The sequence below is a fragment of the Sebastes umbrosus genome, chromosome 13 (genome assembly GCF_015220745.1).
Source record: "Sebastes umbrosus isolate fSebUmb1 chromosome 13, fSebUmb1.pri, whole genome shotgun sequence".
Lineage (NCBI taxonomy): Eukaryota > Metazoa > Chordata > Actinopteri > Perciformes > Sebastidae > Sebastes > Sebastes umbrosus.
Window position 1 is genome coordinate 14,474,723 of NC_051281.1, and position 18,771 is coordinate 14,493,493.

An 18,771-nucleotide genomic window follows, 5' to 3' on the forward strand; every position below is an offset into this window, starting at 1 on the left:
AGGACAGCTACAGTAAGGGCAAAAAAGAGGGCAATGTATTGACAGTTTAAATAAACCACCTTATTGCAATAGGTGTATTGGATACTTATTGCACTGAGTATATCATGTGAGTGTAACATCATAATTTAAGTGTTCTGTATTGGCTTCTTCAAAGCTGTTTTCCATTGAAACAGGAGATGCATAGTTTAGTTTTGATCAAATCATTACAGGAAATCTCAGTAAGAGACCACTCTGCTGTACGCTGAAATCCACCATTATCCCCGCTGTGTAAGCTGATTTCTCTGCCAGCCTGTGGCACCTGCCTTTGTAACACGCTTACATAACAGCGAACTGAATACCTTGAAACTATATGAATGTAGAAAGTTTTATAATGCGGTGTGGAATCTGTGAAAACTCATTTGATAAATTGAAAAAAAAATGTGTCATTAAGTTCGAACCAACACTTTTGCTTTTGCCCCTGAAAAGTTTTGGGTTTAAACATTTTCACCTGATAGCTATGGTATGTCTGTTTTTATACATACTCAGAAATGGCATCCTGTCAGAACCTTGCTGCTTTCTGCAGCAAAATAAGGTTTGCCAAGGTTTCCTCTGAGGTTTAACATTCCTGGTGTTCAGATTCAGGATGGTAGTAAAAGTAAATGGTTTGGTACATTGTGTCATTTGGGTCAGCTTCAAGGTCAGTTTGGTCAAATGTATTTATCTAAACAAAATGCTTCTGCAAGTTCTGGTCTGCGTAAAATACATTAAATTGTTTTTCTTAAAATTGTCCTTTGGAGATTTATTTAACATAAAATCATCTCTTTGGATCAGAACACTACAAAAGCCACTTCCACGGTTCTCGTTGGGGTCAAGGATATTCTACGTGACTGGAAAAAGTGTCCAGCCAGTGGACTCTTGGCTGAATTTGTTTCCTCAGGCACAGTCTCACTGTTATTTTCTAGTATATTTCTGCTTGTTAAGTTCTTAAAACAGAACAGAACCCTAAAAGTTCTGCATAATCAGCATTGTGAGCTCATACACAATGATGATTAGTGTCTCAGTGTTTTAACAATGTTGTACCGGAATAGCACTTCGGTGTAAACAGGTTTAAAAGTCCACAGAGCTTCATTTCCTTCAGCCTCAAAATCTCTGCTCTACACAAGCGGTTAAAAAGCTCTCGCACAGTAAGAGAAAAAGATAAGCCTACATAGGTGTGTGTTTTTTGTACTGCTCAAGGTCATTGCATACCTAAGTAGTAAAATGTAATGACTCTGCTTGTCCTTATGTCATTACATGAGGTAATGCCAAAGCTGTAAAATCTGTAACAACCCTGTGGTTCTCCTCAACAGGTGATGTCCACAGCCACAGTGCCCAAAGAAGATTCTCACCGGAGGGAAACCCTCAACTCCAGGGGCCTGGCAGCGGGCACCCTAATATCCCAGATGATGTTTTCAGATTAAGCCTCGCCAAGGGCGTGTCCATGTCTCTTCCATCCTCACCTCTCCTGCCACGACAGTCCTACATGATGCCCTTGCGCCCCAGCAAGAGATCACCAGGTACTGGTTGTAACTATATATTGATCTGTTCTATATGGTTCCTGATGTTGTAGCTGTATTGCCATTGGGTAAAACACTGTGAGGCCTGAAGACAAACCAGATGTTTTTATACACAGAAATTCATTTTGATCAAGTAATACAAGGCGAAGCCAGAGGTGTGTTTGTGTCGGATGTCGAATGGAGGAAGTGTGTGCTATGGTTACCATGCAGAGTTAGCAATCAGCTGGAATAGCGATAGATCTAGTGAGAGCAATACCCGCGAGCGGCTCCTATCGCCTGCTTAAAGCTGGAAAATTGGCATTAATGAATATACGACAAGCTAGATTATTAACAACCGCTAGAAGTAAATATTGAATGGTTGATTGAGAACAACACGAGTGACTCTCACCGTGTGTTTGAAGAGCCAGAGGACCGTCACTGTGAAAATACGGTAGTAACGTGTTGTTTATGTGCCCTAGAGTCGGACTCTCACTCGGCCTCCGTGCTAAGTATGCTAACGTAGCTAATTAGTTTCTTTGCAGCCGTTCCAACACGGCCGGCGGTATGTTGATCGGTGTCAATCCGATATCTGATGAGGGAATTACGTCTATATCTGAACCCGATACCGTTATTGGATCAGATCGGTCCCATCTTTATTCTCTACCACTCACCACCATGTGTATTAACGTAAACAAGCTAAATGTGCTGCAAGCATTTGGGTTAATCCAATTCTTTGCACACTATTTCAGTCTCATAAAAGGAGCTTCATTTGTCTCTATGGGCATCATGTAAAAATTATATCCCTGTCTTGTTGAACATCTGATAGAGCTCTAGGAATAACAGTCCCTCTCAGCCTTAAAACACTGCTGCAGCTTTTAACTTAAACCTCTCTGGAACATGTGAAACTATTCTGAGTAAGTATCTGAATAACTTTTGGAAAAAAATAAAAGTTATACAACGGGATAAAGTAATAGTGATAGCTGGCCCATTCTGGATTCCAGCAGTTAGACTGTGAGCTCAGACTGGTTGCAGAGGATTGCTTTTGTCACTTCATCCTTATATTTGATCACCTTGTGTCAATGCAGAGGTCTCTACAACTGCACCGCGTGTTTACACTATACTGGCTGGTAATGGGCGTGTGTTTACACTGGATCTAATTGTCAATCCTCCCGGGCTCCCTTCTATCCACCATGTTGAGAACATGCTTGTCAGCAGCTGTGGGGTGCTTCAAAGAAGGGGATACCTTTGTAGCTGAACTTGTCTCAACCTGAGTCTTTGTATTCTGGAGACTTGGCAAAGAGGAGTGAAATCCTTAAAGTGGTCAATGTGGCCCCACTCACATGTGGCACTCATCTGTGGGCTATCTGGCCTTTGTTTAGAGTGCTTGCAGCTTTGATCTGTTTAGTGTAAAGATGAGTTGGTGGGAAGGGGGTAGTGTGGTTTAATCCTTATGCAAACTTGTGTTGTTCAAGTTCACATCTCTGTTAAGAAGTTGTCGTTTAGCTGCTCAACTCCAGTGTTTAGATTTAGGTTTAAGTTGTTGTTTTTCACTTCGTTTTTAGTTTGTTTTAACTAGGGCTGCAAATAACGAGTATTTTCATTGTTGATTAACCTGTCGATTATTTTCTCGATTAATCAATTTGTTTTTTGGTCTATAAAATGTCAGAAAATAGTGACAATTTAATTAATACATTTATTAGTTGATAACTAATCGATAAATCTTTGCAGCTCTAGTTGTGTCAATGAGCTTTCTAACATGAAATGCCATATTCTAATTTCAACTACAGATTAGGATGGAGATATTATGTTTGCTTCAGTGTTTTACTTCTCAAACCGGATTTTCCACAATTCTCATCACATAATTCAAAACCTAATATTAAACTTGCACGCCTGAAATTGCGACGCAGTACATTGTGCAAATGTTCAGTGGAAAAGCAGATACATAATTGCCCAATCCCTAGTATAGAAAAAAGAGGTAAATCAAAGATAAATACAGTTTATAATAGCCAAGTAGAGTTTCATCTGCTCATCCCCCACTCAAGTTAAAGCAAATCTATCCAACTACCTGAGGTGATACAGGATTTGTGATGACCGTTTTAAACCCAAAGAGAGTGTCGATGAAATGTACATTTACAGACATGACGGGAGCGAGAGATGAAGAGAGAGAAGAGGGCTGGGTTTGTGAAGGTGAAAAGGGCCCCGGGGAAGGGGAACACTCATTAAAGGCATATTCCCACTCGGGGTGCTCTGAGGCATGGAAAAAGGGGGAAAGAAATGGACTGACAAGATGGGATGTCATGGAGGACAGCCAGGGAGAGAGAGGGTAGGGGGATGGTTGGTAGGCTCTCCTCCACTGTCCTCACAGGTAACTGTGAAAACCCGTAGGGGGAGAGTTCACACCTCCAGTTAATAAACACATACTGCAGGAAATGTCTCAGCTCTGCGACGAAAACAACACGGGTCATAATGCTGCATTTTCTCTTCTTGCTGAGCCGCAGAAGCAGCGTAGTGTACTCAATTTAAGACTCATCCGTGTTGAAATGAGCGTGAGACGATTCATTGCCGTTATGCAGATGTTCTGTGAAATCGTTTGAGATTAGTTCAATTTGATTCACCTCAGATATCAAGCAGGGAAGCTGGAATTATTGGTACCATTTCATCCTTTCCATATCCATTTCATTACCATTTTCTTTTACTTAAATTTTCAAATAAGCTCATTTATATAATGAGCTTGCCTTCAAATGTTTGCAAGATTTTTTTAACTCTGAAATTTAACAATATTCTTAAGAACATTTTCCAAGATACCAACCGAGGTCTTTTGCCTGTTAACTAGTTTAGTTTTTTTTACTCATACTACCCTCATTTATTTATACATGCAGTAAATCCATCAATGCATTCTCATCTATTTGTTCTCCTCCCCATCCAGCCAGCGCTGATGCAAGGGGGAAGTGGTTTCACAGATTCAGAAAGCATTTTGTGGCTTGGCTTCATTTCCTGACACATTGGATAATCTATCGCAGTTTGGAAGGCTCAAACTTAGCGGTTGTTCTTTTCATGAAAACTTCACAGAGGGGACAACAGAGAAACATTGAGTTAATTAGGAGTGTGACGGATGCCTGAGCCGCAAAGTCCTGGTGGCGTTGAGTGCCGCAGCTTTGATCAGCTAAGCCCAGAGCTTAACCATGAAACACTGCACCCTGACATGTGTTGAGCAGCACCTAAGCTTTATAGTCTTAATAGTTTACAGGCACCCTGATGGCCCGGGGAGGGATATTTACTGCAAGAATGTTTGTCTGAATGGACCCATCTTGCTCCAACCCAGTACAGGTCAAAGATCAGGTATTTGTAAAACTTGAACCTCAATCTTAAGTGGGTAGGATGTAGCTGATGACACAGTAAATTAGGTCTTCAGGTCTTTTTCAAAGGTTAGACACTCCCTGCGCTGCACCTCTGACAGTCTCCTGGGCATCTACACAGTGACCTCCTGTGGTTGTAATAGGTTACTGTGCCATTGGGGGATTAATAGCATCTGTTGTCTTCAAGGTTACACTGCTTGGTGAGTTGCATGTGTGTAAAGATGACGCTTATGCAACATATATACAAGCAGACTGCATCCCTGACGTATGAGGTGGTGGACACAAAGGTGATTCTGTATGTCCATTAGATGTGTGACCTTTCTGTAGTCACATGACAAAGCTGTTAGCCCCATGCTTCGCCTCCCTGCCAGCCTGCAAGGGATCATAAAACAGCAATTCATATTAATTTATGGCTGTCATGGGCAGTGTATCATTTTAATTAGTATATCTGGAATGAAGCCACAGGGGGAATTGTCTCTGGCAGTCTGTTGTGTATAGTGAAATTAGTTAAGTGGATTTTTCTTTGATGGGAGGCGCATTGGCTTTCGGTGGTTCAGAGGCTGATTCGTTTATCGATCAGCCAAGCAGGTGTGCAAATCACCACCGGAGAGCACAGCTCACTATTCTGACATGATCTCTCTATCAAAGGATCTGCTTTTCCTGCCATCCAGGAAGGGTGGTGACCCTATTGGGATTGCTCTTTAATCGGTACAATCCTGCTGTGCTTGTACATGTAAACTACATCCACATGAATACTCCGTCCAGATAGGGCCGTTTTAGTATTAATCTCCATTCATACTACCACGCCTATCGCATATCAAATGACCCATTCACATACACTGGGCATGCATGTGCCGGTGGAAACGGGAAGCAGCACAGTTGGTTGTTCAGTTGCAGAAAATACTACGAAGGAAGAACAGCAATGTCGAAAAGTAAGACCAGAGACTTTGTTACTCTAGCGTTATAAAATGCAGAATTTAACTGCACAACAGCTGCGAGCATGAACAACAAGATCATCAGGGCTTGTAAAATCGTTATCCATATCCAAGAAGTGAACGTGGGTGTCTGGATCATCGTTTCCAAAAGTCTCTGTTTCTGCCCGTCCAGACTACAATGCATCCCTGGAGTTTTAAAACAGAAACGCGTTCAGCAGCGTTCCAAACATCTCAATTTTAGGGGCTCGAAAACGTATTAGTGTGGATATAGCCGTAGACCCAATAGGCCAATCTGAAAAAAAAATCTCTGCGGCTTGTAACCAACTTTTGGCTTGCGCACGTGTGTGTGTGTGTGTAAGCCGATCAGGTAACTACTTTCACTGACAGTATGGTCTGATTCCATGACCTCTTTATTGCTTATCTCCTCTTTATCTCTGTTTCGTGGCAGCAGCAGCCACACTGTTCACCCAGAGCACACTGAATGCTATACATTAGTGGTGGTTAGCTGCACAGTCTGTACAGTGTGTTTTTGTTGTGGTTATTAACTACCATAACAATTTTGTAATGTCTGTTCTTTGAGATTTTTTTGTGGGGGGGCAGGGGTTAAAGCTTTGGAGGGTATTAACACAGCAGACCACATAACACAACACAACACAGAAAGTCATTTGGTGGAATTTCTCCATGGATTTGTGTGTTTTCACTAAGCCTCATAGTTACAGAGGAGTCATTAACAGCATGAACAAGTTCAAGGATCGCGTCTGCTTAAACTGAAACCACAACGTCAAACACCAGAACTGATATAATCCCTTATATCTGTAACTAATTTCTCCATAGCAATATTAACTTTGACATTTGAGGGCTGTCAATCAATTTAATTGTGATTAATCGCATGATTGTCCATGATTAATCGCGATTAATTGCAAATTAATCGCACATTTTTAATCCGTTCAAAATGTACCTTAAAGGGAGATTTGTCAAGTATTTAATACTCTTATCAACATGGGAGTGGGCAAATATGCTGGCTTTATGCAAATATATGTATATATTTATTATTGGAAATCAATTAACAATACAAAACAATGACAAATATTGTCCAAAACCCTCACAGGTACTGCATTTAGCATTAAAAAAAATGCTTAAATCATAACAAACTCAAGCCCAACACTTGACTATGACTTGCCCCATACTGCATGTGATTATCATAAAGTGGGCGTGTCTGTAAAGGGGGGACTCATGGGTACCCATAGAACCCGTTTTCAATCACATATCTTGAGGTCAGAGGTCAAGGAACCCCTTTAAAAATGGCCATCGCCAGAATTTAGCATCAGTTTGGACTGTTATTTAGTCTCCTTGTCGACAAGGAGCCCGTTACAACCTAAAAATTGCAAGTTGCGTTAATGCATTGAATAAATTAGTGGCGTTAAAATGAATTTGCGTTAACGTGTTAGTATAGCATTAACTTTGACAGCCCTAGCCAAATCATTGTTTGATTTAAAATATGTCATATTAGCATTATCCTGTATGACTACAATGTTCATCCTCTAGCATCCTTCATCTCCTTCCACATCACCAAATGAGTGCAATTTATTTTGCAGTTCTGTCAAGAGGATAGGAACTCTCTTCAAAGCCAGTTGTAGCCCCTTTGAGGTGAGCTCTCCTGAAGTCAACTCCGGGGTATTGACAGTAACCAGACAGCCCTGAGGGAATATTGATGCCTTTTTGAGAGCCGAGCTGTAAAAGACCTTGTGATGCTGCGAGGACCCTTTGAAAGGTTCCTCTGATGAGCACCCAGTGAAAAGTTCTATCCAGTTCTCCACTTCACTGCGCTTCGCTACACTCCGGCTTTGGCTGCTTATCGCATGCAATCCCCTTTTTCATCTGCAGTGTGGAATCCCAAGTCACCTACTGCCTAAGAGTCTAACATTGCTTCTTCAGTCAGTCCGTAGAATCAGGCTGCCCATATGATATAGTGGTGTATCATACTAGATTGTAAATGGTCGGGGGGGGAAAGGAAAAAACGGGGCTCACTTTACTTTGCTTGAGTTATTGTTGTTACCTTTTTGAAAATGTATGACCATGAGCACAGTGGAGCCTTAATACATAATTCATAGCAGCTTGTGAAACAGCATGTGTGCGATTAGTCATGACTATTAAACATGTAGTGTTTGAAAAAGATTACCAGTCTCTCTTTGTGGTACGGTGCAGACATTGAATTAACCAGGAGAGGATAATGGCATTATGTCAGGCTGTGAATAGGGAGTGAATCATAAATTAGCATTTGTATTTTAAGTTAACAAAGCATGATGCCTGTAATACTTTCTTTGCAAACCATAATTGCGAAAATATTAAAAGCTTGATGCTGCTATTAACAACACCAAGTATATTTCACGCTCTCCATAACTGAGTTTGACATGCAAGCACTCAGAATACCAGTCTCTTCTAATATATTATTTTTCACTTCTGAGTTGAAGAATGACATTTTGGAACATAAAGAGGGCTGTTGTGAGACGGCTTTCATTCACAAAGAGCGCACAGTGTCTTATTGAAAAGTTGAAATGTGAAGAAGTCAGAGTCCATCTCGAAAGAATGCTGGGAAAGCTCCTTGATCACTTCCTATAACAGCGAACAATCCCCTCTTTCACTGGCATTGACTGGACACTGTACGTTGTTGGTGATAGGTATTCCACTGTTTGGTATGTGGGTATGCGTGTGTGCATGTGGCTGCTGAGTGATAGCTCGCTGGTCATGGATTCCTGAATCTCACAATGAATACTGGCGAGTAAAGAGTCCTGTGCAGTCACAGCTCGCCTGGCTGCTTTACCCTAGGGATACTCTTTTCTCTCTGTTTTTCTCCCTTTAACCCATCTCCTCCTCTAGCTTTTGTTTGCTTGCTTTTCTTCCCATGTATTTAACATGTGTACTTGCATACATTTACACATATTTACTGCACATTGATGGTGAGTAGCTGATCTTTTCAGTGCTTAAATTGCACTCATGGAAACATTTCTGCTGCAAGCTGAAAATATACTTTTGATAGAAAGATAAAAAATGGATTCACCGATTTTTTGTTTTTACTTTTTAAACATTTTTTTTAATGCCAGAATTGATATATTTGCTTAATTTGAGTCTATGTGGAGGTAGAAGGAAGTTAACGCTTTAATTGTTGTAGTCAGAGTTACATGACGTCATACCCGTTCCGTATCCATCAACCAAAACAAACCGCAGCTGGCCGCAACGAGGAAGTACAAAACAAGCGGAGGGTCGGTGTTGATAGGACCTGCACCCTCGCATTTTAAATCCAGAGTGGTAAACACTACACATACAACAAAGTATGGAAACACTTTGGGTTTCACACATTGCCAGGAAAAGCAGAGCTAAACATCATGGCTAAAGCTGCATGCTAACTCTGTCATGGACAGGAAATATTATCGTATTACGGTAACGTGCGGTCAATCCAGCCGCCACTCGCATCTCCGCGGTCAAATCGGCCGACACTACAACTGTAGAGCACCCATATACTGACATTCATGGTAAAGACAGTCAAACGGAGCTGACCATGGATGTATAAAGAGAACGGAGCTGACGGGGAAAGCCAGCAACGGACTTGGCAAAGTTAGCGGAAGTATACACGTGTGACTACGTACGGTTTTCAAAAATAAGTTGTTAACAAAGGGAACTGTAAATACAAAATACATATATACCATGTATGGAAATAAGATTGATTGAATTAGATCCACCAGAAGTATAAAACATTACATGTCCCTTATAAATTAAAAAGAAAATACCACTAATTTGTGAGGGCTATGTCTGTTCAAAATGTACCTTTTTAATCAGTCCTGTAGCTTCCCCTGGCTTTAATGAGCTCTTGCCTGCTTTTTGGAGTAGGTTAACACTCTGGATTTTTGCATGTGATAAAAGTGAGAACACGTCTCATTTCTGCCCCCCTCTCTCTCTCTCAGTGTCCTTCAAGGGTCACACATCTGACACTTCCATCTCTGCGACCTTTTCATGCCTGTTATAAACTGCAATTGCTCATTCGTCAGTGCTTCCATCTAGAAGGGCAGCGCGGTAATGGCACCCTGTTAAATCTTGAGATTAGATTTTGAATGGAAAAACAAAACCCCCGTGTGCTTTGTCTATCATGAGCTGATGCTCAGACATCAGAGTGTTGCTGAAGGACCTCTTCTCTGTATTATCAGCCCCTCAGATGTGGCCTAAAATTACCCTTGATAGCCAGCCACGTGTTTGTCATTTCACGTGTGGATCCTGTGTTCCTCTTGGCACTTTGTGTAAACCGAATCTGAACTTAAGCATATGGTTTAAATTACTCCAACTATGCCCCCTGTTGTTTTTAGATGAATTACACTCAACGGATTATATTTAGCAGTGCGCTTTCGGTCCAAGATATTTACCTGAACTAAGTGTGTCTCACACACAGCCCTCTCTATCTCTGTCGTTCCACTCTAATTGGAGCCGTGTGACTCCTGGGTAATAGGTTGTGCCTGACCATCCACAGATGAATGGAGGGTTTTCAGGACAGACTCTTTGGCTTTGTCTGCCAAATAACAAGCTGACATGGATTTCTTTAGTAGATGCATCACTAGACCAGCCCCCTTCAGGTTTAGAACTCATCCATGTACACAAACCAAATAGTCTGTAACACCTCACATGTGTTGGAAATCCAATCTTTAGATTATAGTGCTTTTAAATGAGACCAATCATCACCTTTATTTTCACCACGTTATACTACGACTACTGTTTCCTGTTCCTCTGACGCACGACTGCATTCGGCTTGCTTTGGGCTTTTACTTTGACTTCTGCTGAGAAGCAAGAGAGCACCAGTCTGCAGAGGCAGAAACTCTTCTTGGCTATCAAAAGCACCATTCCTCACTATGCATTTCAAGTCGCATATCCATAGATGGCACTGTGCATCAAGATGACTTTGACTCTCATGCTTGGTTTGTTGCAATGACACTTCCAGATCATTTCCCCTCACATGGCTGCTGCTGTAACTCCCCCCTTTCCCCTCCCCTCACCTCCACTTTTAGTATCTGTGGCCAAGATCACAGCTGCGGTTTAAGAAATAGTCCCGTCTGACTCCGAGGATTTTTTTTTTTTCCTGGAGGTGGGAGGGACTGGTTATCCAATGTGGTAATAGGAAATGGTTATCTGTGTTCTGCCATCTAATCTTTATGTTATGACTGGGGTTACACATACAGTCATCTGATAACTGGAGTCTGGAAGAGGAGGAGGAGGTTTGGAGTGGGTTACAGGAGGTCAAGGTTGGAGTAGCATGGAGGAGTGGCTCAAGGGGAGGCATGCTGTTGCCGTTCTCTATGGATTTATGGATCTAAATTATACAGTCACCTCCTGTTTTCACATTATTTCCTGCAGTTGATTGTTTGCTTTTGTGTCTGGATTTCTTTTTACACCAGAAATTGTGGGATAGAAGTAGAGGACTTGAAATGTGCACACAGCTAGTTGCTCGGGAGATGTTTGTTTCATGGCTTAGTATTTAGTCTAGTGTCTTTGCTGGATCTCCTGCACGTATAAACAATTATACTCTCTCTTAGGAAAGATTAGTAAGCCTCTGCTACCACTTCAAGACTATTTAGGGCAGATTAAAAGGCAATTTTTACAGAATACGTTTTTAGAAAACTGGCAAATCGCTTTGCGCACACAAAGATGGAAATGTTGCATAAGGGGCTGCGTCTCTAGTGGGGTGAGTATCTCAGTGGTTTAAAGTTCGGCACAGTGAGCAAGCATTTTTTTGTGGAGCTGTGGGATTTTCTAATTCTGTCACGGTGAGAGCAGAGGGAACAGAGCAGCCAGCTAACCTCGACTCCTCACTAAAGACAAAGACGGTCCTCAGAGGACAGTACCGCTGTCCCAGATACATCATCTGACTTAAAGCGGGACACAAGGACCTTAATCTATCCATATGGATCCTTTAAAGCAATAACACAGTATACTTTAGAGGGACTGCTGATCACAGATCAACAAGCAGGAAAACTCTGTCTGTTTTGTGTGTTTAAATACTCCTTTTAAAAGTTCATTACGAGGCTAATTGTTGTCGTTTCCTGCTGTAGTTTACATTCCCGGAGCTGGCTGGCAGTGTTTTACTGGGAGGCTCTGGTCATGCAGACGATACTCTGGGTTGTCAGACAGACCAGAGCTGCTATCAGCGCGGGGAGCTGTCTGAGAGAGTGTGTGTGTGTGAATGAGTTTATGTGAGCCACGGAGTGCAGCCAAGCCTGTCCAACTAAGACACCACCGCCTCTCATCTCTAGTCCCATCTGGAACACGTTAATCCAGCGAGAATCTCTCTCTCTCTCTCTCTGTTTCTCTCTCTCTCTCTCTCTCTCTCTCTCTCTCTCTCTCATTCTCCCTGTGTCTTCGGTTCGTGCCAGCAGGTCCAATCAGGAAGCCCAAATATGTGGAGAGTCCTCGCGTTCCTTCTGATGCCATCGTTTCAGCGCTGAGGAAGGTGGCTGATAACAAGGAGTCCTCACACAATGGTGAGTTTTGCTTTTTTTTGTTCACTTCTTGTGTATATGTCTGCTTGTGTTTTTTTTGGAAGCATTGGAAAGTTGAACAGGCATAAGATTGAGAAACACACATGTTGTCAGCTGGAATCCACAACCTTGCCCTTCATACTGTGATCAGTCTTCATGTGTTATATAGAATATCGTTGTTGTGTCCAATGGGGTCAGGGATAGGTCTCTAGGTAATTTAAGGGTAGCATCAGTTCCTGCATGAGTGGTCCCTGTAAGTACCAGTGCGTTTGAGCAGTGTTCCTTCATGTAGCCTCTTATACAAACACACAATAGTGCCGTGTTTATTTTAAATTGTGTGTTTAGATTACAGAGGAGTCAGTTTTCCTCTGTGCGGGGACACATTGTCTGCCCGGAGCACTGGATCTATTTCATAGGAAGACCTTAAATTTCTCAGTAATTGTATACTGTATGTGTGTTCTTGCACGTTTCTGTGAGGTGTTCCTTTAGTGTTATACCCTCCTGTGTTGGGCGTTATGTGTTTGTGTGTGTAATGTTCCACTAAGTGCTCTCATTTGGTTTCCAGCAGAGCAGGGCAGGGCTCAAAATTCCTCTCATTGGCTTAAGCAGAGTTGTAGGATGCGTTATCTTTAGCAAAAGGGCAACACAGAAAGTGGTGCCCTCTGATTGTACACGGCTCACATACGCAGACAGTAGTAACCCAGCGCAGCCCAGTCACTGTTGACTGTTACATACCGGGGCACGAGGGTGTGTCTGACATTCAGCTGGCACAGAGCAGTGTTTTGGCTCAGAGCGGGCTACCGGCAGGATAGCGGACCCCAGATAAATGTTATCTCATGACAGCTGGCACTGTTAGAGAGCTAATTGTATGAGCTGTATACTCCAACAAAAGTTTTGAGAGACCTGGTTTGTATTTTTTTAATAGAAATGTATGGTTAGAATCCATGTAGTTGGGTTTGTCATGGTGCAATGTGTTTAAGTATACCTAATGCAAGTTGCACAAACAACACCTCTTTTCCCCTTCTCACCATCACTCGAATCACTATTCCCCGTGCATTTTCCTCCTCTGCAGACCTGAGACCCCCCTTGAAGCACATGTACATAAACATACACATTCACATGCCGGTGCTGTCTTAGAAACAGCCCTTTCTAAGCTTTCCCTCCTCCCTCTTGGCTTCCCAACACAGAGAAAAGGAAAATAAAGCTCAAGGTGTGTGTTGACAGAAGGACTCTTGTTGTGGTTGTTTTGACCTTGTGTACCCAGTGCTTGCTTTTTATTTAAATCCATTTCAGGCTTAAATTACTCTTCAGGCGATATAACAGGCGTTACTATCTCACATGTATGTGACAGACCTACTGACCAAGCCCTCCAGAGAGTATCTTTTGCAGAGAACCATCACACTGCTTCAGTCTCAAACAGAGAGAGTACACAAAAAAAAAAAACGAGCCAAGATGATAAATTTAATTTTGCATTATGTTATTCTTCTGGTCTACTCCTGATGTTAGAGATACCAGATACAGATCTGGTCAATTTATGGCAAATAAGAAATGACACAGCAGTCTCTAGGACAGTTGTACCCAGCTTAATATAGTACATTTTTATTGCTTTTTTGCACTGTTGGAGCAACAGCAAAAGTCAGTCTCTCCTTGAGCAGCTCCGGGCATTTAAGCCACTTTAGTTTATTCTGTAGCTTTGGTAGTGACCTGTACATATTGACTCAGCTCTCACAGAACTGAAGAAATAACCAACCTGTTGTTTAAGGTCAAACAGCTGCTTGTTATCGCTGCCCTGTACAGTCAGTTATTCAATAAATGTAAGCAGCTAAGCCAGGAGAAAGTATCTACTCCCCTTCTTCCCACATCCGTAGTCAGCAGGTAAAAGAAGTTTACTGCTGAGAAATTACAGGAATGCGGCAACTTACTCAACTAATTATGTACAATTAGACGCTGTATAAATTCTAGACTAATGATGGCTAATTGTGATAGCCCAGCTGTTGTAGGATGAGGCCCCATGCATAGCTGACAGGCTTTTGAGCACAGCTACACATGCTATGCCTCTCCAGTCTATTTCTCTCCCGTGTGGATTTTTGAAAGTTACACCACGCAGTTAGATCTAATGTCTGAGTTTGCTGTAGGCCTGTTACATCAACTGGATTCATTTGGATTAATGTGCGTCACACGTCGCGTTTGACAAGGACGTATCCAGTGTTCTTTTGTCAATAAAGAGAGCATCTTTCAGTCTGTGTTGTCTCCTACTTCAGAGACGGTAAACAATGCTGGCTTTTTTTCCTAACTACTGAGACAGGATGAGATGGTTGTTTGACATTGCAGCTTTTGTTCCAAGGTCAGCGTCAGCGTGGAATGTTGATACAGTACCGGAAAAGATCGGAGTTGAAGAATCCATTGGAAGTTTTGCAGCATGAGCACTGCGTGACATTTAGGCACCAGATAAAGTGAGTTCTTAGGAGTTATAAATGGCCTTTTTGTTGGGTGTTGTGCTGACGGATGTATCTCTTGGATGTCAAAAAAAACATGCCTCACATCAATAGTCACATCTTGAGTGCAGCTGAGGCTTTTGCATACCCTTATTTGTCTAAAATGGTGCATGTAATTTTAAAGATTTTTATGCAGTATCATTTTTGAGTGTGTGTTTCATTTTGGCCATGCTCAGATGCGATTAAAGCTTGCATGTGGAGTTTGAATGTATTCGTTTGTTCTTCTTTTGGGTCGGATTGTCGGCTTTCCAGAGCTCTCTGATGTGGACGAGCAAGATGGGCTGCAGGCTAAGATAGGAAACTTGTGTTTGACCCACGGTGGAGTCATCTCACTTAGCTCTTTTGAGGAAGGATAGAGTTTCTTGTGCATGTGTGTGGATGCAATGTGTATTTTTATTTTTTTGTCCGCAAGTACATTCATGTTTGTTTATGTATGTGTGTGTTTGCGTGCTTGAGAGCATTTGCAACAGGCGACCAACAAGTCCGCCTGTCAAAATTGTTTCAGCTGTGGTCTCAGAGCTCTGTCTCTGTCAATCAAGACCGAGCCTCAGGTCCTGTGTTCTCCCACAATTACGTCTCTCTCTTGTTACAACGGCAGTGAGACCCGGGCCCGAGCACTTAGCACCTGTTTCTTCATGTGCTGATTATCTTGTCAGCGCTGAAATTAGGACCCAACTTGTATTGTTAAGTATTCAGTGAATTTACACCTCTTAAAACATCTGACTGTGGTATTGTTTTCACTTCTCTATCGTAACTGTTCTGGTAGTAATCTGACCATTCGTCGTAATCTCCTGTACAATGTGTGTTAGAGATGTCATGATACCAGAAATTTAGTAGTTGATACCAATACCAGAGGAATTCCACGATTCTCGATACCAATTTTATACCACTGTAAAAACATAAGTAAAACAATAAATCCCATGTTTCTTGCCAAAAACTAAATTTTGCAAGATTACATTTGAACACATCATGATAACATTAGAATTTACCTTCGCTCAATACCCATTTTTACTGAATAGAGCCCGAATAGAACGCATCATAATATAAATCAGTGGCACGTCCCGTGTTGAAATTGGCAGGACTAGAATTAGTTAATGTTAACAAGCTCTCGTCCTGCTGATTTCAACACAGATTTGTTGTTCACAATGTAGGCTTATCAGGGAAAAAATCCAAAACCTTGGTTCTCGTGACATCCCTAGTGTGTGTGTTACTCATTTGTTGACACATTTTTGGAGACCATGTCATCCCTTTTGCTATTCATGGAACTATTATTGTAAATTGGGAGATAACTGTGAAAGTATTTAAAATTCTAAATGTGCCATTTTTAGCTGTCAAGTGTGTCATTTTTCGAACAGCATATGGCTAAAAATGTACAAAGTCTCAGGCTGCATGGAAGGACTGTTTTTGCAAATGTAGGAAACCATGGTGTCACTGGTGACTTCTCCTTTTTACAGTCATTTTGAATTGGCCATTCATAAGACGGTGCAGATAATGTTAGATTATTCTTGGTGTCTTCTATGTTACTGAATTGGGAAACGGAGACAGAGGGATGTGAGGAAGCTTTTCCACTAAAGAAGAATAATAATGAATGCGGTGCGTCAGTTATGCATAAAGCACTTTTACAAACTGGCTGTATTTTGTACCATTTTATAAAGACTCAAACCCAGTTGTATAATCAAAACCCATTGTTAGCAGTTGTTAGAATTTCTGATGATATTTAGGCAAGCAGTGACTTTGTGGCAGCAGAGATGAATGGGCTGTGATTTCTTTTTTGGCTGTGACAGAGTGAGTCATATCTCTCTCTATGGCATTCAGGTTCATTGTTAATTTCCTTTTTTAATCAGCTGCTAGAGGCTGAAACTTTACATGTTGTTTGTCTTTTTCTTTATTTAATGATGAAGCTTCATTAATCTGCGCTGCTGCTCATCTCTTGAGGATCCTTACACCACAGTCGCGATGCCCTCCGGGGGTGATTCGCTGCATGAAGAAGCTTTAGCTCTGTTGGTCAAATGGTTAATGAAATGCCATCTGTATCTACCGTTAGAGCCAGAGTCATGCTGAGGTGTCAGTCACAGCTATGATTACTATCCCCTTGTCATACCCACACTCCGAACCTCGGATATACTTTATTATCAACTGTCTCCGCTGTGATGTCTCATTGGACGCTCCATCTGTGCTCACAGCAAAAGGACATTTGTGGTTCCAACGGTGGAAATTTGCAATAAGAGCGCTCAACGTGCTTCGGGGGGGCACGTCACCTCGTACCTCTGAACTCAAATGGGGAAGCAGGATGCATGTTCTCATCGAGGGTTCATTAAACAGGCTCCACTGTTGTGGTAATGAAACTCCAGCTGCTAATGAGCACCGGCTGGATTGTTTTCTCGGCAGGGAGAGAGCCAAGACAGCTCCGCGGAGCCAGTCTGCTCATGGTGTTCCCCTCATGCCCCATCCTTCTCCCGCTCCTCCTCCTTCCGTCTTCATTCTTCTATTCCCGCACCACGCGGCTGCTATTTCACACCTGCTCATAAACTTCCTCAAGCAGCAGATAATGATGTTGTTTTCTTTCTGCCTCCATTTGCTGTACAGTTACTGGAATAACGAGAAGTGGTTCCAGCTACATCCCAGTTTTTCATATCTCCAGGGTAGTGTAATATATAGAGGACTAATCAGATCATTTTCATCAGGTAGTCATTTTACTTTATAACTGCCCTCCATCCACATAAAGGCAGTCATTTTACCTTATGTCTACAGATAAAGTTGCTGTTGCCCAGCTGCCACAGTTTTATCATGCACACCACGGAATCATAAATAATGTCTTCTTCATTATGCAGTCTTAAACTGATTCATAAAGCTGTGCTAAGTGACACATTTAGAACCAGTGTTGCTCTCACAGATAAAGTCATAAAGTCCTGTGAAGTCCAGTGGAATAGGACCAATTAATAATCTGTGTTGATCAAGATAAGAGTAGTTAATGAGAACCATTAGAGCAACGCTGCTGATCGACTACATGTATTTTATCCACTGCAAAATGACAGGAGGTGGGCCATAATAGAAAACACAGTACCATGCCTACTTTCCTTCTCATCAAATCATTTACATCGAGGCAGTCTACAGCCGTTGTAGAAAGCTTACTTAATGCTCAATTGTCCATTTACTGACCTTTTCATGGTCTGACTCTCCGAGCAGCTTTTTAGTATTTTTCTTCGCACACACACTCTTCCAATTAGGACTGTATTCGTATAATGGGTTGTTATCCATCAGGTTAGACTTTTCAATTCTGCCTTTCCATTGCACAGAAACACTCTGCAGAGTTTATGAAGTAAAAAACAGAAATGGGTAGGTTGAGGTTGTCACAAATTCCATTTCCTTGTGCATGAGAAATGATAATTGAATGTGAATTTCCGTTTACGTGGTTGTGTTGCTGTGGGATGACCGCACAAAATAGGTGTTGTAATCGAGTGACCCTGCACAGAACACATCATAAATAACACATTGGCGTCTTTTTAGCTAATATAACTAATCTGTCAGCTAGTTGCTATAGCATACTATACTAATCGCGAGAGAGAAAAGAGCACACACATGCCCATAGATACAGTACGTCAACAGTAAAACTTTGTGTGGATACATGTGTGTGACTAACCCTCTGTGCTCCAGGTAAAAGAGCCAATGGGCATTAACATGAAACAAGAGCAGCTCTAATCTCTGAACGCTGCGAGGGAAGCCAGCAGGTCTGGCTTGTATTCAGCCCACCGTCAGGTTATCTTGGTAGACAGGTAGACCACTTGCAGTCAGAAGTGCTCCACTGCTGATAGCATTTTAAATCAAGAAACCATAGCAGCCCTCTTTCATGCTTTCCTTTTCAGGAATGCGTGACAGCTTGAGAAACTGATAACCCCCACACTGACCTCCGTCTTTGAACTGTGTTGACATGTTTTTTTTCTTATTTGGTATGGGTT

At 41.9% G+C, this 18,771-nt stretch overlaps 1 protein-coding gene across 5 annotated transcripts in view; it reads left to right on the plus strand.

Annotated features, from left to right (window-relative positions):
• Window positions 1-18,771, plus strand: part of tanc1b (tetratricopeptide repeat, ankyrin repeat and coiled-coil containing 1b) — a 118,993-nt gene that overhangs the window by 38,294 nt on the left and 61,928 nt on the right. For 2 of the 5 annotated variants that reach the window (XM_037788976.1, XM_037788977.1), the window contains exons 3-4: window positions 1,329-1,535; window positions 12,219-12,323. In XM_037788976.1, the coding sequence (XP_037644904.1) occupies window positions 1,329-1,535; window positions 12,219-12,323 (312 nt within the window). Of the gene's footprint in view, window positions 1-1,328; window positions 1,536-11,129; window positions 11,528-12,218; window positions 12,324-18,771 lie in introns of those variants that run through there. The other 3 variants (XM_037788980.1, XM_037788982.1, XM_037788981.1) reach the window with 2 other exon arrangements.